At 55.8% G+C, this 21,088-nt stretch overlaps 1 protein-coding gene across 1 annotated transcript in view; it reads left to right on the top strand.

Moving 5' to 3' along the window:
• The window catches only part of Mllt1 (MLLT1 super elongation complex subunit), a 99,679-nt gene extending 81,213 nt beyond the window's left edge, over window positions 1–18,466 (top strand). The window contains 14 exon segments of the mRNA XM_051139953.1: window positions 4,686–4,737; window positions 4,740–4,798; window positions 4,800–4,829; window positions 7,540–7,665; window positions 9,951–9,993; window positions 9,996–10,097; window positions 10,100–10,153; window positions 10,156–10,478; window positions 13,146–13,233; window positions 14,421–14,529; window positions 15,947–16,046; window positions 16,139–16,210; window positions 16,305–16,376; window positions 16,455–18,466. Coding sequence (XP_050995910.1) covers window positions 4,686–4,737; window positions 4,740–4,798; window positions 4,800–4,829; window positions 7,540–7,665; window positions 9,951–9,993; window positions 9,996–10,097; window positions 10,100–10,153; window positions 10,156–10,478; window positions 13,146–13,233; window positions 14,421–14,529; window positions 15,947–16,046; window positions 16,139–16,210; window positions 16,305–16,376; window positions 16,455–16,583 — 1,359 coding nt within the window. The 3' untranslated portion in view covers window positions 16,584–18,466.
• Window positions 18,467–21,088: the final 2,622 nt, after the last annotated feature.

Below are 21,088 nucleotides of genomic sequence, written 5' to 3'. Positions count from 1 at the left end.
CCATCAATCTACCCCCCATTACATCCATCCATCTACCTGGCCACCATCCATGCATCTAGCAACCCATCCACCCACCCACGCCTCCACCCATCCACCCATCCATCCATCCATCCATCAGCTGTCACACATGGTCCCCACATGTGTGCTCCACCACGCCAGGCTTGCATCCTTTGCGCAGAAACGCGTCTGTAGCCTGCAGCCTTTGCATGGCTGTGCTTTGTTGGGTGTTTTTCTCCCTAGTTGTTTCTGAGAGCAACCTTCCTCCACTTGGTTGAAATTGTGACTGTCGGTGAACCTACCCTTGGCCCCACTCTTTTAAAAGTTCACACCCCTACTACCTCTGCTCTTTGCTCCCCCTCCCTTTTCTTTACATGCTAACCCCGGCGACCACTGACCTTACTTACTAGTTTGGCTGGACAGTCACTGCAAGTTTCGTTTATTCCATTCCATATCAAAATGACCCTGTAAAAAATGAATTTAATGCCAGCATGGTGGCACATGCCTTTAATCCCAGTAACTCAGGAGGCAGGGCAGGGCAGATTACTGTGAGTTCAAGGCAGCCTGGTCTACAAATGAGTCCAGGACAACAAGGCTACACGAGAAACCAACCCTGCTCAAAAAAACCCAAATAATAATAATATAATAACAAAACACACAATAACAATAACAACAACACAACAACAACAATAATAATAATAGAAAAAAAATAAATTCAGTGAATTCAACGAACACAGAGGGCAGGACAGTAGCTGTCTCTGAAACGACTAGATCCATCGGACACCAGGTGCCAGCAAAAGTTTATGACCTGAGCTCAGTCCTCAGGCAAATGTGGTGCATGCTGTAATCCTAGTGCTAGGAGCAGGACAGGGGTGCCCCCAAACTCACTGACTAGCTGGCATAGCAACTGAAAACTCCAGGTCACAGGACCAGGTCCAGCAATAAGGTGGAAAACAATTGGGGGTGAAAACAGGAGATGCCAGAGATGATCTCGGCCTCCGCATACCGTGGTGTCCCATCCCCACAGCCCCACAGGAAGGCACGCCTAATCACAGTGAGAGCAAAACCCCACACGCCATCCTGTAACCCAGCGCCATGAAGTCTCAGAGGTGACCTTGGGCTTGGGTCCGACAATCGTCATTATGTGGTATGTGTATGTTTTATAATGACTGTAACTAAATAAAAGGAACGGGAGGGCCTTGGCGGATGGCTCAGGATTAAGAGCACGGGCTGCGCCTTTCAGAGGTTCTGAGTTCAAATTCCAGCAACCACAGGGTGGCTCACCAACCATCTAGAGTGGAGATCTGGCTCCCTACGTCGGGGCAGCAGGGCGCTTGTGCAGGTGGAACAGTGTAAAAAAAGAAAAAGAAAAGGCGGGGACGGGGGGTGGTGACCCCGGAGAGACTGTTCGCCAGCAGCTAAGAGCAGATACGTCTGGCAGGAAAACCAAAGTTTGGGTTTCTCAGCAGCTGTGTCCTGCCAGCTCAACCGACTATAACTCCCAGTTCTGGGTATCGAGTGACCTCTTCGGGTCTCCGTGGGCACTGCACACACCCATATAGCATATTAAAAATAAAAAACAGTAAAACTTTTTTGTTTTTTTTTGACACAGAGGTTCACGTGTGGTAAACCGGGGTAGGCTCAAAGTCACACAGCTCTGGCTCCTGAGGGCTAGGGTTAAGCATGTGCCCCATACCTGGCCACATTAAACATTTTCAAAAAGCTGGCTTACAAATTGAGTCGCAGGACAGCCAGTCGACAGAGAAACCCTGTCTTGAAAAAAGAAAAAATTTTTAAAAACCAGTAATAAATGCACACATTTGATATGCAGAATAAAGCTTGTACATGGGGAAACTGAGGCTCAGAGGGTAAATATTACTATGACTGATGGTGGCAGGACCGACCGTGGTGCAAATGAGCAACAGAAGTGGATGGAGTGTCAAAAATAGTGAGTCCTCTCCGTCCATAAAACATAGCGGCGCTGAAGGCCGCCAGCTTAGGGTGTGGCACACTTTGCGCATGCGCAGGAGCGGTACCAGTGAGAAGGCCTTGCTGCGCGCCTGCAGCTTCGTAGTACGCGACGTAGTGAGCAGCTGCCAGCTCGTCTTGTACTTGAGCCGAGCGCCAGGTAGTGCGCGACTGTTGCCGCGCTCATGATCATGTCAGGTAACTGTGATTTTGGAGGCTCCGTTATTTGTCCTTCTTTCATCGCAGCTGTACCTCGCCATCGCTTTCTGAGGTCCAGTAGCTGGTGCTTTCTGCAAGGATCAGAGATAACTCCATGGGAACGGGAGGAGGGATGGGGTCCCCGGAAGGATGGTGGAGTTCACTCCCCGGGGGGGGGTTTTTACAGGACGACGGGGGTGGGGGGGTGGGAGATGGGTCACACAGGTATTTCCCTCCCACCGGCCGCCCATCCCCTGAGATTGAGAAGACAAGGGAGGCATTGTCAACTGTCCCAGTGGACAAGACCGGGATGGTTGGTCAATGATCTCTCCAGGAAGGGGTTCAAATGGCCACAGGGGACCAAGCTTCCCCGGTGCACAAGCTCCCTCCGCAGGATCAAACTCGGTTGGGCCACCCACCACGGGGGCCAGGGCTCCTCTGGTACTGGCCAGAAAGTTGTGCCTGGAATGACATGCTCCTAGGACCCTATGGTGGCCTCGCTCCCAGCGGACCGGGGGGGGTGTGGGGGGGGTTGCTCCTCCGTGACTTAATTCCTCCGGATAGTCGAGAGTCTTTCCTGCGGCCTTCTCGATACTTGCTGTAATTTTGGTCTCAAGGTGGCTCTTGAGTTCAGGACAGACATGAAGGCCCCGGGCTTCCGTGTTCCTTAGAGTCAGACATCCCTCTCGAAAGAGACTAGCCCCACACAGTTACAGGGACCGAGGGTCAGTGCACAGGGTAGGGGCACCTTCCTCTTCGAGGGTGCAAGCGGACGGGTGCAGCGGACGGTGGTGGATTCGCCAGGAACTGATGGGAATCTCTTAACAGGGGGCAGGGGATGCTAGCGATAGGTTCGGCATGAGGAAGAGAGACAAAGAGGGAGGTCCAGTGAGGACGTGTCCTGCACAGTGTGGAGCATGGGGACTCTGGGGGGCCAGAGCAGGCAGCGGGCAGCTCCGTTAGTCACATTCCACCGGTAAACCGAGCTTGCCTAGTGCCTAAGCTGCCTCCAGTCGTAGTCTCCAGGGAGCCACAGGGAGCTGGGAGTCCACAACCCAGCTTTCTAGGTCCGGGGTGACTGAAAGGCAGGCTCATGCTGTGCCCGCTCAAGTGTAAGGCTTGAGATGCTGGAGAGCATAGAAATGACGGGAGAAGTAAGGAGAAAAGAGTAGGGTTTTCATAGTGGCCACACAACTTTTTATCCCAAGCATACACTCAGAGGCAGAGGCAGGCGGATATCGCTGGGAGTTCGAGGCCAGCCTAGGCTACAAGTGAATCTAGGATAGCCAAGGCTACACACAGAAACCCGTCTGAAAAACCAGCCAAAAAAAAAAAAAAAAAAAAAAAAGAGGAGGGTGTGCCAGTACCTTTCCTTTCGCACCAAGCGACTGCTGCCAGGCGTATCCCTGGCATGGGGTGTATAAACAGTCTTCAGCCCACTCGCCCTCAACGGCTGCCTCTCCGTTCTCATTCGATAGGGCAAAGTGGTGACGCCTGTCCAGCCTGTCACTACCCTCCCGCTCTAGCCGAGAGGGACATGAGCCCTCAGACTGGAACGCTCTCCAGAACATTGCACTTCTAACAGTCCCGTGTGCAAGCCCTTGTGAACATCACTGTGTGCCAGGAGGCAGGGCCGTGATGCTGTGTGGCCCACACTGGGGGGGCTTGGGCCTTTTTTTTTTTTTTTTTTGTTTTTGTTTTTTTCCCCCCAGACAGATTTCTCGTGTGTAGCCTTGACTTCCTGGACCCTGGACTCACTTTGTTAGACCAGGACTGGCCTCGAACTCACGTGATCCAACCTGCCTCTGGCCTCCCGAGTGCTGGATAAAGGTGTGGCGCCACAACAAACCACGCCCCAACTGCCCCATTTTCAAGAGCTAGCTTTGGGGGACAGGCAGATGAGGCAGAGCAATCTTGCCTAAGTCCCAACCAAGCCAGGGGACTCCAGGCACGGGTCCCCAAGAGCTAGTGGCAATTCTGGGCTCTGACCTGGTGCTGGAGAGACTCCAGTGTCCCAGGGCAGGTTGCCCACTAAAATCCTGTGGTCAAAACTAAGCATAGAGTGACCATGTGAATCTGCCAGGCAGTGGGACCCCCGCCATCCAGAGAACTTTGCTGTGACTTCCACACCACTGCACACAAAGCCTCTGGCTTTGGTTTCTGTGGTGGCTCCTGAGGGCCTCCTGGGGTAAAACCATCTGACCCCACTCATGCTGCCCTGTAGCAGAAATAAGTCTAGGTTGAGAGCCAAAGAGTATATATCTGGGGGAAAAGAACAGGGAGGGCTTACTGGTGTGGGGCTTGGGGAAGAGCAACCTCTCCGGTGCTTTGTAAGTTGACAGGGATCCCAGAAGCTCTGCCCCTCTCAGAGCATAGATAAGGCCTTGTTGTTAGGGGCTCTCAAGTCCTTGACCGGCAGAAGAGATGAGCATCTGGGACTTGGGGATGAGTGTGGGAGAGGCCCTGTTCTGTGGTGTTTCCCGCTCACTGCTGATGGACTTCCGTGGTGCTCTGTGTTCTAGGAGGAGCCGAGGAAGGTCTGCTTCACCTACGACCTGTTCCTCAACCTGGAGGGCAACCCCCTGTCAACCACCTGCGCTGTGAGAAGCTTACCTTCAACAACCCCACCACTGAGTTTTCGCTGCAAGCTGCTCATGGCTGGCGGGGTGAGTGCGCTGCCTGCCACCTCTGCCCGGGCTGCTGGCGGGGGGGGCAGGGAAGCATGGGGGGTGGGCAGCAGCCTGAGGACGGCTGGTGGTGGGGGGGTGGACAAGGGCAAGACGACTACAGCTGGACTGGCAAAGAGTCACTGCAGTGACCTAAGGTCACAGAGCATGCCCAGGTGGCTCAGCCCTGTGATGGTCTGGCAAGGGGTGGGTGAGTATGGGTAGGGGGTGTGTGGTGGGGGGGGACTGTGGAAGTTGTTGTGTGGCTGCCCATGGTACATGTGCACATGTGCGGTATGAGAGTGTGTCTTGTGTTCTGTTGTGTGGTATGTTACTTGTCATCTGTGGGCACGTATGTGGCAGTGTAGTTGTGATGTAGAAGGTGTGTGTCTTGTGTGTAGTGCCTGGTGCTCAGAGTATAAGTTTAATGTAGGATGTGTGTTCTCTGTAGGCTCTATATGGTCCTTACTTAGAGAATGTGGTGTTCTGAGGTTGGGGGCGGCATGAGGTAGAGATGTGTGGGCTGCGTGGTGTCCTTTGAGACATGTGAAGGAGATATGTGTAAATGTAGGACAGAGTGTGTGGTAATGTCTGAGATGATATACACGTGTCTGTGAGGTGCGGCTTGTGTGTGGTGTGTGGTGTGTGTGTGTGTGTGTGTGGTGTGTGTGTGTGTGTGTGTAAGAGGTGTGGGGTCTGTGTGGTCTGAGAGGAGTTTGGTGCTCCGAGTGTGTGGCTAGCCCTCTTACCTACGTCCATGGCAGCCAGGGTGTGTTTCTAGAGTCAGGCACCTGATTCCTCTTGGTTCTATCTAGCCAGGTCTCTCGGGATCTGCCTTCCTCAGAATGGAAGTGGTTGTTCCCAGGTGAGGCTTTGTGTGGATTGAGAATGCTGCCAGTGAAGCTCTGTGACTGCCTGGGTGGTGGCAGGGGTCAGTGGCAGCCTGGGAGTCTGCTGGGAAGTCTCCTGCCTTCGAGGCCTGGAAGGGCTGAGGGTGTATGGGTGTGTGCAGAGGCTGCACTAGGTGCCGCGTATCCACAGCGTGTGTGGGCGTCCCCAGGGCCCCAGGTCAGCTTCTTGGGAGCGTCGGTGTCTCGGGCCTCTCCAAGCCTCTCAGGTGCCAGGGGAGGTATTATCCAAGCTCTGAAGAAGGTCTCAGGGCATCACCTGGACACAGCCTAGGAGAGACAGGATGGGAAGGTTGTGTCCAGCCAGCCTGGAAGAGAGACTGCAGTGAGGTCCCAGAGTGGCCCTAGGGAGACAGCCAGCCAGACACTCTACACTCTCAAGTGTCCTGGCTGTGGGACGATGGCTCTCAGGTGACTCCAGGACCAGGTAACTGCGGCTTTGTGTTGTTGGCCTTCTGGGTCGTGAATCTCTGGTGTGATGTTTGTTGTCCAGGAGCTGTGAGCACTGGGAGCTGGAGAGGGCATCATGCTAGAGCCCTGTGGAATGACTAGGCTGGGATCCCACTGTTCTAGAGAGGCAGCCAGCCGGGGCCCAGCTCTGTGTCTCATTTGCTGGTGGCCTGGGGCTGTTTGTATCAGGGAACCTGGCCTGTGTGGCAGCTGGTTTGTGTGCTATCCCTGCCTGGCCTCTGGCATCTTGGCAAGACACAAGCTGCTAACCCTGGAGGCAAGGCAGGCCAGCGAGTGGCGAAGACAGGCCAAAGTCTGGCTGCCTTAGAGCTGGTGCCCTGCACTGGCCTTCTTTCCTGACCTGGGGTGCTGCTCACTCATGGGACCACTGTCCTGGAGCTCGGACCTCACAGGTGCTTCTAGGAACTGGTGTTCATGAGGCCCAGCTAGACAACCTACGTAGTAACCTCACCTCTTTTGTGGTTGGGCAGGCTCTGGTGAGCAACTCACAGCAGGGCAGGTCAAATTACTGCCCTCTTTCAGTGCAGTGTCGCGTAACTGTGGAGCATCAGCAGTCCCAGATGAAAGGCATGCCTAGGCACAGAGCCCAGTTGCTCAGGGCCACGCATCACCTCTTCTGCCAGTCCAAGCCCTTCCCTTGAAGCCCCCATCCTCCCTCTGTCTGCTGCCCTCTGCTCAGTGTTGCATCCTCAGTGGCTGAGCTCCATCTTTACGTGAACTTGCTGTTTGGAGGCCAGCCCCAAACTGCTATGAGTGTCTAGGGAGCTATTGAAGCCGGGCAGCACTTCCTGGGTCTCAGGCTGTGACTCTGAGCTGGCCAGGGTTCCCAGCAGCCCCAACACTGGCCACTGAGGCTCTTCTCTTAACCCCTCTTGCCCTTGGACCTGTTTTTGGCATTTGCCTTGCTGCTTTGGCTCTGTGTAGCCGGCTCCAGCTGCCTGTACCTGAAGTGAGGAAGACTTGTCCCCAGCTGTGTCTGTGCTGATCCCTCAGAAAGCCACTCTGCTACCACTGGCCTCTGCCTCTCCTGCTGTGCCTCCCCCCAGCCTCCTTCTCAGTGCTCAGGGCAGTCTGTGGCCCTAGCTGCATCTCTTGCTTTGCGAAAGGCTCTGAATCTTCTTGGCCAGGGCTGCAGTCTGTTGGCCAGGGTCCATCCTAGAGGCCTTGGGGCCATTTTGATCCCTGGCCATTCTCCATCACAAGCACAAACCTGTGACTCTTCTGGGCAGCTGGCCTCCAGCTCCCCTCTCCCTCCCCAGGAGGCAAGCTCCACGGCCGCCAGCCCATCACCTGGCGCCTGTGGATAACCTCTGTCTCTTCTTTGTCACTAGGTGATGGTAATGCCCGAAGGAGCGGACACGGTGTCCAGGCCCAGCCCCGACTACCCTATGTTACCCACAATTCCACTCTCTGCCTTCTCAGACCCCAAGAAGAACAAACCGTCCCACGGCTCCAAGGTTAGTGAGGTGGAAAGCCAGCGTTGCGGAGCGTGGGCCTGGCCATCGGCAATTGCAGGCCATTTCCACCATCAGCAGAGTCCAGCCTTGCACCCTGCTGCCTACATCCCGAGTCTCTGCTCCTGCTCCTTGCTAGCGTGGCCCCGAGCAGTGCTTGGAATCTGGTTGCTCATCCTGCACCCAGCTCTTCAGTCACAGGCCTCATGGGCCCTCTTTTCTGCCCAGTGGTGATTTGCCCCCAGCCACTGGGCAGGGCATCTCTATCATTGGTCCCTTGGCTACCTTCTTGGCTCCAGCAAGGCCAGGCCACACATGCCCTTGCAGCTTCCAGGTCTGCTGGTCAGCAGTTATGGCATGGAGCTGAATTGGGGGAGGCTAGGGGTAGCCTGCGTGAAACTGAGCTGAGTCTCAAGGACACACATTTTGTCCCCTTGCTGAGCACTCTGGAAAGTTCTCATTGGGCCTTCTGGAGTGAGCGGCCACCTCAGCCACAGGCTGGCCAGTGCTGTTAGTGCCACTGTAACATCTGAACCCAGAACCCAGAACCCTGGGTCTGTCTCTTTTAATACCCGGGGACTTGGCCTTCTTGGGACCCTCTCAGGGTGACTGCTGATCTTGTGTGTCTGTCCTTCATTTTCACCTTCTTCTTGCTTCACTTGCCTATAGGGCATTGTCAGCTGGGCATCCCCGTGAGACTCGAGCACCCTTGGGCCATCTTATCCATGGGCACCACAGGAAGAGAAGCAAGTACCAGGGCAGGCTCCTTCCACCTCTTTCCACAAGGCTAACAGGCCTGTGACATCCTCAAGCTGGTCAGCATCTTGGAGTCCTAACCAGGCCCTGATGTCACCCTTCATTGACCTTTGGAGGTTGGAAGAGAGGCCAGGCCTTGCTAGCAACCTGGGGCTTCTCACCCAGCCATTGTTTGGAATCTACAGAAGTGATGAAGGATAAGGCTGCTATGTCTCAAAGACGCCTCCCTGCTGGCAAGCCTTCTCTAGCACCGCTGTGGAGTGCTGCATGGGGTTCCACAGATTTCTAGGCAGCACAGAGTTTCTTCTCTTTGGATGACTCTCCCAGAAGCCCCAGCCTTAGAATGTGGTCCAGACCTGAGTGTCAGACCCTATGCTACCCTGGCAGAGCAGTCTCCAGTGGCCGAACAGGGCCACGGCGAGCAGGAGGTGAACCTCTCGGGGACTGTCCTCAGGTGCCTGTGACAGAAACCGGGCCCACCCAGACCCGTTCCCCTGGAGGCACAGGCTGTGTCACCCTGATGGGCACCAGGCCCTGAGCCTTGGCAGCCTCTCTGAAGTGCACTTCTTCACTGTTTAGGAGTGAGGGCTGCATCGAGCCCATGATGGGCCTGTCCTCACTGACTGCTTTCACAGATAAAAAAGATTTTCCAGTGTTTGACACGGGGTCTCACTGTGGAGTGTTAGTTGGCCTGGAACTCTGTAGTTGCCCAGGTGTAACCCCAGGAAAGTGGCTCCTATCAACCATTCAGCAGCCATGGGTACATTCTCATCGGCCATTCTTGCCTCACACGCCTGCAAGCTTGTCCTCTGCAGGAGAGGGTGAGGCCCACTTGATTCCCATTTCTTGCCTCCCTCGTGCTTTATGGGGGACCATCCCCCCTCGACCCAGTCTCTATGAGGCACTCATCACCAGGCCTCATTCCAACTGCCAGTATCCTTGTCAGGTTTACAGGAACATAGCCAATGAATGGCACAGGCCAGAGTCCTCAGGCAGCTCCATCTGTCCCTAGACACCTGGGTGGTTCAAGTGTGTTGCAGAGCCCCTTTTGCCAGGTGTCTGTCCCACCAGCTTGGTGTCCTCAGTGGTACTTTCAGCTGTGTCTGTCCTGGGTTATGGCCTACATGGGAAGAGCTGTCACCTGGCTAGCTCTGAGCTCTTTGCCCAGCCACTGGCTACTCCTTCTGAAGAGAGGGCTGGAACTGGTGGAGGCGTGAGTGAGCACTCCAGGATGGGCTGCGAGCACCAAGGACATGGACTAGGGCCTCAAAGAGAGAGACTGGCCAGCACCTTCCAGTCAGGTACAGCCTCAGGTCTCCCAGATGCCAGTAGCTGCAGGCGCTGGTGGCCCCGCAGGTTTGTGGACACAGCTCTGCTGTGTCTGTTGGCTGCACCCTTTTACTCTGCGGACTCTCTCTACACATTTCAAACAGGCACATCAGCCTTTGGCCCAGGTCGGGGTGGCAGAACCAGGCGGCCCCCAACGTGCCGCTAACACATCTTCCTCACCTTCCCTGCCCTTGGCCTTGCAGGACGCCAACAAGGAGAGTGGCAAGGCGTCCAAACCACACAAGGTGCCAGGGAGCACCGTGAACGGCCACGCAAGGACTCAGAGAGCAGGAGCTGCTCTAAGGAGCCAGAGCGTGAGCCCAAGAGTTCCAAGGATGCTGCACGCAAGCTGCCAAGGAGGAGAAGGCCCCACCGCCTAAGGCTGCCTTCAAGGAGCCCAAGATGGCTCTAAGGAGACCAAGCTGGAGAGCCTGTCCCCCAAGGGGGCACCCCAGCCTCCTACCCTGCCCAAGGCCTCCAGCAAGCGGCCAGCTGCCACGGACTCACCGAAGCCCAGCGCCAAAAAGCCTAAGAAGAGCGGGTCAAAAGGAGCACGCCGTGCCCCGGGCACCTCACCTCGCACCTCCTCCTTCCCTGACAAAAAGGTGGCCAGGGACAAGAACAGCAGCAAAGGTGACAAGGGGAAGGTGGAGAGTGAGTCACGAGAGGCCAAGCGGACCCTGCAGGCTGAGGACTCAAACTCAGAGGATGAGGCCTCCTTCCGGTCAGAGGTGAGCAGGCAGTGCTTCCCCTGGACAGCTCTCTCCTGCCCATGCCATAGTAGCTGGGGTCCCGAGTAACTGGAGCCCTGTAGCACTGTGGTTCAGAGCTCAGCCCTGGTGCCACCCAGTGGTTCTGGCTTTGGTGGCTTGCCAGGCACTGTTGACTCTTGAAGTTAATTAAGCATAAAGTCTACACCTTTGCAGTCTTGCCTTCCTGTTGGGCCTTAGCCCTGCTCTCCCCATCAGGAGGCCAAGTGATGACCGCAGAGCTATGCAGAGCTTTTTCCCGGGGGGGAGGGGGGTGGTGGTGGTGGTGGTGGTGGGTGGGTGTCTCTCCTGCCTCCTGCACCTGCCCCATACAACAAGATATAGGATAAAGTCGGCCAACTCCTGGGGAATTGCCTGCCTGTGTCAGAGCCCTGGGTAGGCAACTCTAAAGATGCCCTTGGGGCTGTCCTGAACTGGTTTGGGGCTGGCAGGCTGTTAGCTGCAAAGGCGAGGGCTCTGTAACCTGGTGCTCCTGCCACTGTGATTGCTGGGTACTTGTGACCTTCCACAGTCCTCAGGGAAGTGCCTCAGCTTTGTGGAGCCAGAGCAGCATCCAGGGCTCATCACTGGAGGAATCTATGGGGTCCAGGCCTATGTCTTGAAGGCAGTCAGTGGGCTGTGTAGGGCCACCTCAGCAGCCAGGGCTCAACCTCCGCTGCATGAAACTGTGGCTCTGGGTGATGGCACACACTCTCCTCTGCCAGGTACCAAGACAAGGTACTTAGGCAGCTGTGGAGCCAGTCCTACTTTAGAGTTGTGGCTGAGGTTTTGTCCCAGGCAGGGAGTTCACGGGGCACTCCATGGGTACTCCCCTCTCCCAGGCCTGCTGCCTCCAGGCTGGGTCTGAGTGTAGGCAGCACATTACCCAGGAGCACCCCAGCCAGAGCAGCTGCCAGGGCCTCAGCCAAGCATAGACTCCTGGGGGAAGAGATAGGCAGCTCTGAGGAAAAGCTGCTGTTACAAGTTTGGTGGCCTTGTCACTGTGCTCAGAACTGCTGTGCCCGCCCCAAGCACTCCTGGTTCCTAGACACTCAGTTCTAGCCAAAAAGGGCACTGTGAGTGTGGCAGTTGTAGGCCTGTAGTCACCTGCTGGGCACCTCCTTGGCTTCTGTGGCAAGAACGGTTTCCAGATTCTTTTAGTTCTTGTCCCTGGGGTCTCTATGGTAAGAAAGGTGCCAGGAGGTCAATGGACCACCATAGGCCACCACTGAGGCCATGGAGAGGCACCTGTCCCCACCAGCTCCTAGTCTGTGCCTGAGCCTAGACAGTGGGACATCCCTCAGGGTCTTGTATGGTCACTCCCTTACAAGTGGAAATTGAGGCTCGAAACTAGAGCCTGCCCTAGCCTGGAGCAACGCCAGGCAGTAGCCATCTTCGTTCATTTTGTTGCCTAGTAGAAACAAAGAGGGTGTGTACAAGGGAGGACACCCTGGTTCCAGGCACAGTCTATGAGGTTCCCTCACCCTGAGAGCCTCCCAGTGGACTGAACTGATGGGTGCCTAGGGCAGGCTCTCTAGTCACTCCCATTGGCTAGTAGGAAGGTGGCTAAGGAGAAGCCTCACAGCACATCTGGGCTCCAGTGGGCCGGGCTGCAGTGAACCTGCCCAGGACAGTTTGTTCCATCAGTCTGGAGTATTCCCTTCCAGGCAGGCTGGCCTTGCCCAAGCTGCTGGACCGGCGGGGCCTTTCTGCATGCCTTCTGCAGGCTGGGCACTGCCCTGTTCCTTCTTCTGGGCAGGCTGAGGGCCTCGCAGTTTTGGGGCCTGAGCTCAACCATGACAGGTGTGTCCTATTCCCACCTCATCTGTTGACCAGGGGAGGGCCTGTAGCCACTCTGTCCCAGGTGAGGGGCAGTCTTAGCAGGGCCTGGGCCCTTGGAGACTGGCTGTCCCTGCTACTCTCTGCTTCTCACCATGACCAGCCTCCTCTGGTACCTGCAATAGTTGTTCTGTCTCAGCTCCTGAGTATGTTTCACAATTACATCCCCAACACCACATGATATACACACTACAGCACACACTGGACACAGTGCACACACCCCACTTCACACACCACGCCACACACAATGCACACCACAGACAGACCTCACATACTACACACCTCACAAACCACAGATCTCACCTCACACCCTGCATACACCACACATCACACACCGCATGCACGCACACATTCACTGAAGGTCTCTCACAGTGGTAGCCTCCTGCTTTGTCTTGTCCTGGCGGTCACTGCCCCCTGGTGGCTAAGTCCATCCCTGTGCTCTGCTGCACGGTGTTTGTGACACAGAACCCCACCATTACTCCTGTGCAGCTGGTGGGTGGTGGTGAGGCTTGGACCAATCTGAGCATTTGGTCATTGTCCCCAACGAGCCCCTCTTTGTAGGCTGGCATCCCTTTCCCCTGGGCTGACCTCAGTGCCCACGAGGCTGGGGAGGCCCATGGTGTCAGCTGAGTGTGACTTTGCTGAGAAGCCTGCGTTTCCTATCTTTGCTGGCCTCAGGCTCTATGCGGGCTGAGGCTAAAGGCTGTCCTGGTGCCTGGGGGTTGTGTGGCCCCTTCACTGCCCCCTTCTCTGACCTGCAAGATGACAGTCTCTTCTTTTCCTCTCATGCTGCTCTGGCATGGGCTAAAGTCGGCCCAGTCAAGCCCAGCCAACGCCAGCTCCAGCTCAGACTCCAGCTCAGACTCAGACTTTGAGCCATCTCAGAACCACAGCCAAGGTGGGTATAAAGGGAAGGTGGAGTTGGTGGAAGGGATGAAGGCAGATAGAAGAGGATGGAGACAGGGCACAGCCTAGGGAGGAGCACAGGCAGGCCTGGGAGAGTCGTGGCTTTCTTGAGTGATGGCAGGCTGGGGCTGCCTGCAGCTTCAGAAAGACTGAGCCTGGCCTTGCACCACCCAGGCTAAGCGCCCCTGGGCCAGACCCTCTATTATAGCCTGGCATTCCTTTCTTGGCTGACCTCAGTGCCCACGAGGCAGAGGAGGCTCATGCTTTCAGCTGGAACACCTACCACAGCTCCTAGTGGTGTAGGATTGGTACAGACAAGTAGCTATCATCGATAGGAGCCAGGTCAGTCACTGGGGTCCACAGGTCTGTAGCCAGCGAGACCTGCTTCATTCTAATAGACTATCATTCGGCAGTGCAGGCCCAGACTGCCCCAACTCATCAGACTGACAGTTGGGCTGTTGGGCCTGGCCACTCTAGTGGACCTTCCCAGGGAGGAGGCTGAAGGCTAGGCTGCCCTCTGTCCTGCACAAAAGAGCCTTGGCAGGTTGTAGGACCAGGCCCGAGCACAGCCAAGCTGCCTGTGCCCAGAAGCAGGCCTTTTACAGCCTTAATGAGCCTGCCTCTCATGGTGACAGCCTCCTTTGGGGGCAGGAGCTTGGCTGGGGGATGGGGTCCTTGAAGCCCATACTCTCCAAGGTTCTTATCCCCTGGTAAGGGAGGGAACCAGCTGAATCGACATCATGTGACCAAGGTAATTGAGGGCTTTGTGTCCCTCTGTTGCCTTGGCAACAGGGATATAAACCAAGATGCCGTCTGTAGGGGACTAGAACTGGGTGCCTCTGGAGAAAGGGGAGGATGGTGGGCCAGGGCACCATGTAGGGTTAATGAGGTGCTGGACATCCTGACGGAAGGGGTGCAGGCTGCATGGAGACTCTGGTCCCAGGCAGAGCATGGGACCTTCACCCTGCTAACCAGCTTGGGCTCTGAGCCTTTGGCTGCTGTGATGGAGGGATATTGCAGGCCAGTGGCAGACCAGGAGCCCGAAGCCTGTGAGGAAGGCCAGGAAGGTAGGGCTGGAGAGCCTGCTGCAGACTAGAGGGACCCTACAGATGGTGGTAAGTCTTGAGTGGCCCTGGGAAGGCAGCCAGAGGTTTAGCTCTCCCCTCCGTTTGCCCCCAGGACCCCTGCGCTCCATGGTGGAGGACCTGCAGTCTGAAGAGTCAGATGAGGATGACTCATCATCGGGAGAGGAGACCACCATCAAGGCCAACCCAGGTCGTGAGTCCAGGTGTGTGCACAGTGTAATCAAGCTGAGACCAGGGTGCCTGTTATAGAGGGAGCCCAAGTGGGAAGGCCTGCACTACCAGGAGCAGGCTGGGGAACTTGGAGGTCGCCAGGCTTTACTTTTCATCATGGCCTTTGGTGGCTTAAGATTGGCTGCCTGTGGGAGAGCTGGGCTTGACAGAGGTGTGCTGGAGAATGGGAAACACAGGTTCCCGTGCTACCCAGAGTTAGGGCAGTGAAGGCTTCCCCTGTGTGCTGAGCATGTCCTTACCCAGGTCCCTAGAATGGGAGACTGCCTGAGGTCTCCTTTCTATGCCTCCAACAGGCTGAACACGGGCTGTGACAGGCAGAGCTGGAGATCCAGTGGCCCTGCTCTGGGGTAGAGGTCCCAGAAAGGATTTTTTGTTTTTGTTTTCCCAGACAGGATTTCTCTGTGTATCTCTGGCTGTCCTGGACTCACTTTGTAGACCAGGCTGGCCTTGAACTCACAGCAATCCTCCTGCCTCTGCCTCTGCCTCCAGAGTGCTGGGATTAAAGGTATGCACTACCACGCTCGACTCGGTCCCAGAAAGTTTGACACATGCTGGTGATAGTCCCCTCCCTGACGTCCAGGGCTACAGCCTTGCCTGTCCTCAGTGAGCCAGTCTCTGCCCAACCACTCAGCACCACACACGAAGAACTGAGATTCAAGCCCAGCGCCTACAAGGATCTGGCCTCTGGTCACAGAGAGGCTTTGACCATGGAAGCAAGTTCCTGAGAGTGGCAGGCACAGTCCTATCTGCAGGGTCCCCTGTGGAGACATCATCTTCAGGATGTTTATGAAAGGCTGTTGGTGAGAGCTTGCCAGCCAGCAGGGCAGGATTGTGCCTGCTGTTAGGGAAAGCTCACACACAAAAGGTGCTAGCAAAGCCCCAGGTCTTGCTTTGCGTCCTAAGGAGGTCCAAGGTCCAGCATCCCCAGCTGCCACCTGTTAAACACAAAAAGAGGTGGAAGCGAGGAGAACCTGAGATGTGGTTGCCTGGTAACATCCTGACCTGGAGCCCCACTTCCAGCCTCAGATCAGGAGCCCTGGACAGAACCAGCTGACTATGGGGGCTGAGGGAGGAAGGTTCAGTGGGTAAAGTGTGATTGAGTACTACTACCCACCGTGGACCAAGGGCTTCTGTCACTTGGATACTCAGGCTGGACATCATTCTGTGTGACTCTGGTACAGCCTGCTTTGCAAGATGGCGGCAAGCGAGACTTGCCTCAGGGTCTCTGGCCACCATCACACACTGCTGCTAAGGATGGAGGCCAGGAAAGCTGTCAGCCATAGTCTCTCTTGAAGCAACTGGGATGGGTTGGATGGTCCTGGACCTCAGAGCTGGGCATCTCACATCTGCTAGCATGTCACCTCTGACACCACCCTGCCTCATCTTTAGGCTAAGCTTCAGTGACAGCGAGAGTGACAATAGTGCTGACTCCTGCCTGCCTGGCCGCGAACCCCCGCCCCCCCAGAAGCCACCCCCTCCCAGCAGCAAGGTGAGTGGGGTCAGGCTATGAGCTGGGTTCTGTGGCTATCCTGGGAGGGCTGGGAAGGGCATGCTGGAGCTCACAGGTCTGGGGCCCTACAGGTATCTGGCCGGAGGAGCCCTGAGCCCTGCAGCAAGCCCGAAAAGATTCTGAAGAAGGCTACCTACGACAAGGTGGGATGTCTGGGTCTATGAGGGTGTGGGCACGTGGGGCCTTGAGCTGTGCTGCACCTGGGTGCCCCCAGCCCACTGACACACTTCTCTGTAGGCGTACACAGACGAGCTGGTGGAGCTACACCGGAGGCTGATGGCTCTGCGTGAGCGCAATGTGCTGCAGCAGGTACTGTGCCCTCCCCTCCCGGGTCTGGGCATGGGGTACTCAGCTCCGTTCCTTGAATCCACCAAACCCACCTTACAGATTGTTAACCTGATTGAGGAGACCGGCCACTTCAATGTCACCAACACCACCTTCGACTTTGACCTTTTCTCCCTGGACGAAAGCACCGTTCGCAAGCTGCAGAGCTGCCTGGAGGCTGTGGCCACATGACCCTGGCCGCCACTGTGGAGCCACGGTGGGCATGGTGGGCACGGGAGGGGCTGGGCATGAGGGCTGGCCCACCATGGCTCCCGCTCCCGGTACAACCCCCAGCTCGCCATGGTGCCCCGGTGCCCCTCAGTGGTTGGTGTTGAAGGGGTGCTGCGGGCCACACCTCCATAGGACGGGGTGACAACAGGACACAGGTGGCCTGCAGCCCCTCACTTAGTCTCTGCCAGTTGTCCACTGTGGGTGAGGCTGAGTGGCAGGTCACTGCCTGGGCCTCTCAGAGTGGCCAGGATGACCACAGTCTTCCACACAGTTCACAGGCCTCCCTCAGCTGACCTGCCTCCTAGACTCCAGGGCCAGCCATGGACAGCTGGCTCTGCTGTGCAGCCTTGTGTACTGTGTGTGCTCCAGGTGCAGCCAGCAGCCAGGGGGGCTCATGCCACCCTTCTGCTGGGGGCATGGAGGATCTCCCCTTTAGATTTCCAGGATGCCACTGCCTCTCACGGCCCCAGGCCATTGAACACTACGATGGGCACCAGCCTTGGGGCCCAAAGGGCCACCTCTGCAGCCATGTGCCAGCCAAGCACCCACAGTTCCAAGGCTGGCCGGGCTGGCGCTCTTGGGCCACCATTCCCCATGGGCCTCCTCCTCTGCTCTCTCTCTGATCAATTCTTTGAACTTTGAAAACATGAGCTTTTGCCAAATATGATAGGATGGTGTATGTGAGGCAGGCCCAGCCCCATACCGTCTCTGTCCCCGGCTGTATGGCTCTGCCTCCACAGTGGGCCTGGAGAAGCTTTGGACCTGTGCCCTGCAAACTGCCAAGGGCCGAGCCAGCCCCTTCCCATGCCTAAGCCTGGAGTGTCACCCCTTCCCCAACTCCAGTCGTCGTTGTCGTCAGTGTTTGTGCCCCAACCAAGGTGTTTGAAAGAGGCCTGAGCTCAAGCGGCTCACTGCCGCCTCATTGATGTTGCTTCCTCCCCAGTGTGGGTTCATCCTTGGAGGCCTGGCCTCCCAGCTCCCTCTCCCTGTCCCTGTCCCACTCCCAGACCATCTGTCAGGAAGATCCTGAACACTCCCGGAGGACCCCAGCCTCTAAGGCTTCCCTTACTTCCAGGGAAAGGAGATGGTCTCTGCCTGTAGCCCCTCTTCCCACTGGGAGGAAGCGGGGCTCGCACCCCACACCTCTTCCCAGACAGGCCGACAATACTCTCCATCAGGCGTTCTGCAGCCACCAAGCCTTTGGATAGAAGGCCCTGGTATTGTGGCAGCTGTTGTTCTCCACATGGAGTGCACCAGGGTCCCAAACAGCCTCAGCCCAGGGCACCGTTCTTCCTCCTCTCACGGTCGCCAGCGGCCTAGCCCTTCTGCTGCCCTGGGCCTTGGTGTCCAGTCCTTCCAGATGCTTCCAGACCCTTCCTGGAAGCACCCACACCCATCTCTCAGTTACCTCCTCTGGCCGGAAGGTCACACCACTGTCCTCCAGAGCCACTCTGGAGCCCAGCTGACTGTCTGGAAGCCTAAAGAAGCAGCCTACAGCCAGAGCCCTTAGGGCCGTAGGGACTTGTCCATAGGAACGGATGGCAGCATGACTGCCTCCACTGAGTCCCTGTGCTGCCGACTCCTGAACCAGCTCACGACACTGGGTGCAAAAGGTATTGGATACCTATCCCTCCCCAGGGCTTCACATGACATGTCTCCAGGAATAGACATGTCAGCGGCCCAGAGGGGCCCTGGGCAGAGGGGCAAGGAGAGCTGTGTCTGTAATGAGCTGCAGGGCCATTTGTCCCGCATTTTAAACTTTTTTGTTAAATTGTGAGATTATGGAGGAGTTTTATAGAAAATAAAGTGAGATGGGAGCAATGGGTGGTCTGCCTTCACTTCAGTAGGAGTGGAAAGATTTGCACCAGAAGCCTGGGTTGTGGTGTGGTCCACAACTGCTTTTCCCTTGGGAGCAGGTGTTAAGGGCTGGGTCGTGGAGGGGTAGAATTGAAGAGGAAGATGCCCTTTGCAGGAACTCCGGAGCCCCGTGAGCCTCAGGCATCACCCTTGCTGGGCCTGTTTTCCAGAACTTGAGCTCCACCCAGAGGCCCAGGGGTACATGCATTACCTGTGTGGCACACAAAAGCCCACATCGCTGGCTGCCATGCCTACAGGGCAGCCACCTCTTAACTCCTGCTAGCAGGTGACAACTGGGGGTTCAGCCAGGCACAACTCACTACCACTTAGGCAGGAGCAAGTCATCTCATTGCTGGTCAGCAGCCAGCATCCCCCTTTTGTCACTGGGTTGTGACACCGTTGTCCTACCTTCTGCTGGAGAAGGGCCTGCAGGTCTCCGGGCTGTTGGATTTGAACATCAGTAGTGAGCAAGCAGCTTCTGCACAGCAGTGAAATGGACTCTCGTGCCCCTTGAAGTTGACACCGCTCTCCCAGCCCCCTCTACTAGATGGGACCCTGCCTGCCAGACTTAGTTCCCACAAACCATTGGTGTGATCATCCTCAGCTCACCCACCAGTGGGTACTGGCTGCCCTCAGGTGGCAGGAGCCTGCAGAGAGATCATGGGTGACTCAAAAATAGCAAAGTTGGGGGACAGTTTGGTAAAATACTGCTCTGCAAGCCTGGGACCTGGGCTTCTATGCCAGAACCCACATAGAACCAGGTAAAGCAACATGTGCATTTGTCTTTGGTGTGTGTGAGAGCGTGTGTGATGTTGAGAGATGCTAGTGGAGGCCAGAGGGATAGTGTGGGCTCCCCTGGAGTTGCAGGTTGCTGTGAGCTGTGCAGTGTAGGTACTGTGGACTAGGCTTGGGAGAGCAGCAAGCCCTCGTCACCACAGAGCCCTCTCCGCACCCCCAGCTGCAAGTTCACTGACAGCCAGTGGCGTCTGACCATTTCCAGGTTCAGTGAGACCCCTTGTAAAAAGAAAAAAAACAAAGCTGGCAGTTCCTGAGGAAGGTCTCCAAACTGTGCACGCAGTTTGTCAGCGACATGTGTGTTCGCAACATTCATTTTCTTTAAAGTTATACTTAGCAATATTTATTGGCAATTTGGATCACTGAAGAATACTGATTGTTACTGTAACAAATTACATGAGACTGGGTAATTTATAAAGGAAAAAAAAGTTTGTGTGGCTTGCAGATCAGAAAGCCAGTTCCAGTTGGTCCATTGTACCAGCTTGGCTTCTGGGGAAGTCTTTCTGTTCCACTAGTGGCCAAAGAGCATGAGGAAAAAGAACTGAGCTGCCATAAAACATTCCCATGAGGAGAGGCAGGAGGCCACTCCTGATGAATCTGTCCCAAGAATTCCAAAACCTCCCACAGGGTTTCATTTCCCAACAGCCACACCGAGAACCAAACTCAACAGTGTTGGTCTCAGACCATGTTTAAACCCCAGCCTAGCCTTTTCATCCTCCGTTTCCACATCATCTCCCACTGACTCACAGGTCCTTGTTAAGTAGTTTTGTTTTGAGAGGATGTATAGCCCAGGCTAGCCTTGACCTGATGATCTCTTGCCTCCACTTGCTGAGTGCCTGAGCTCCTACACTGCTCTGTGTGGTGCTGGGGATGGAACCCAGGGTGCACTAGATGAGTGCTCTACCCACAGAGCTGCAGCCCAACCCTTTAGCACAGTTTACTAAGTTGATGTCTCCAGTGAAGGTGCTGAGGTCATTGAGGCATTACTGACACGAGAACATGATTAGTTCCCTGGAGCCCATCCCCTGCTCTCACCATACTGTTTGTTCCTCACGAGTCTCTGCCAGTTGTCACCTTCCTTGTGGCAGCCAGGCTACCTGGGCTATTATAACCTCTCTTTAAAATATACCGGCTTTGAGTGTTTTCTTACAGTAGCAGCATGAACCACTATAGTAGTGTCTCATACACAGAGGTCTCCCTGCTTGGTGTTGCTTCCAGTGTGCCCACCTCTCTCATAGATAGAAGAACTGTCCACATTCAGCCTTTTCTTATCCTGAGGAAGAAAGTGGCTTCCAAGCTTCTCACAGGTCACACTGGGAGCCAGAAACCTTACCTGCACTTGCTTTGTTGGTTACAACTTCCTGGGTCCCCCCAGGTTACCCACCACAGACCAAGGACATCAGCTAGCTTAGTGAGTCAAGGAGATTGGTGGGTGCACTTGGAGGCCCAGTATGGGTGTCCACTCTAAACCTGTGTCCCTGGAAGTTCCTGCATGACTTCCCACCTGCAGCCTCCCCTCCCACCCACTCCCAGAACCTTCTAATGTCACTTCCTGCATTTTAATGAACCTTACAGGAGGTCTACAGGACACACCAGGGGATGCACTCCATTTCCCCTGTTGTAAATTCTGTGCGCCTTTTGCCCCAGGTGACAGGATGTCTCCTGGGAAGGTCAGGGGCCACTGTGGTCCCTTCTAGCCCCATCAGGACTCCACAGCTCTGTGTCCCCAGGACTACCCCAGGACATGCTGTTTGGAGTGCATCAAAACTTCAGACTCAATGTAGTTTGAGGTGTTGAGAGCCAGGGTGGGGGTG

Source organism: Acomys russatus, chromosome 31 (assembly GCF_903995435.1).
Source record: "Acomys russatus chromosome 31, mAcoRus1.1, whole genome shotgun sequence".
NCBI lineage: Eukaryota > Metazoa > Chordata > Mammalia > Rodentia > Muridae > Acomys > Acomys russatus.
Note: the sequence above shows the minus strand (reverse complement) of the source record. Positions and strands in the feature narration are given on the sequence as shown.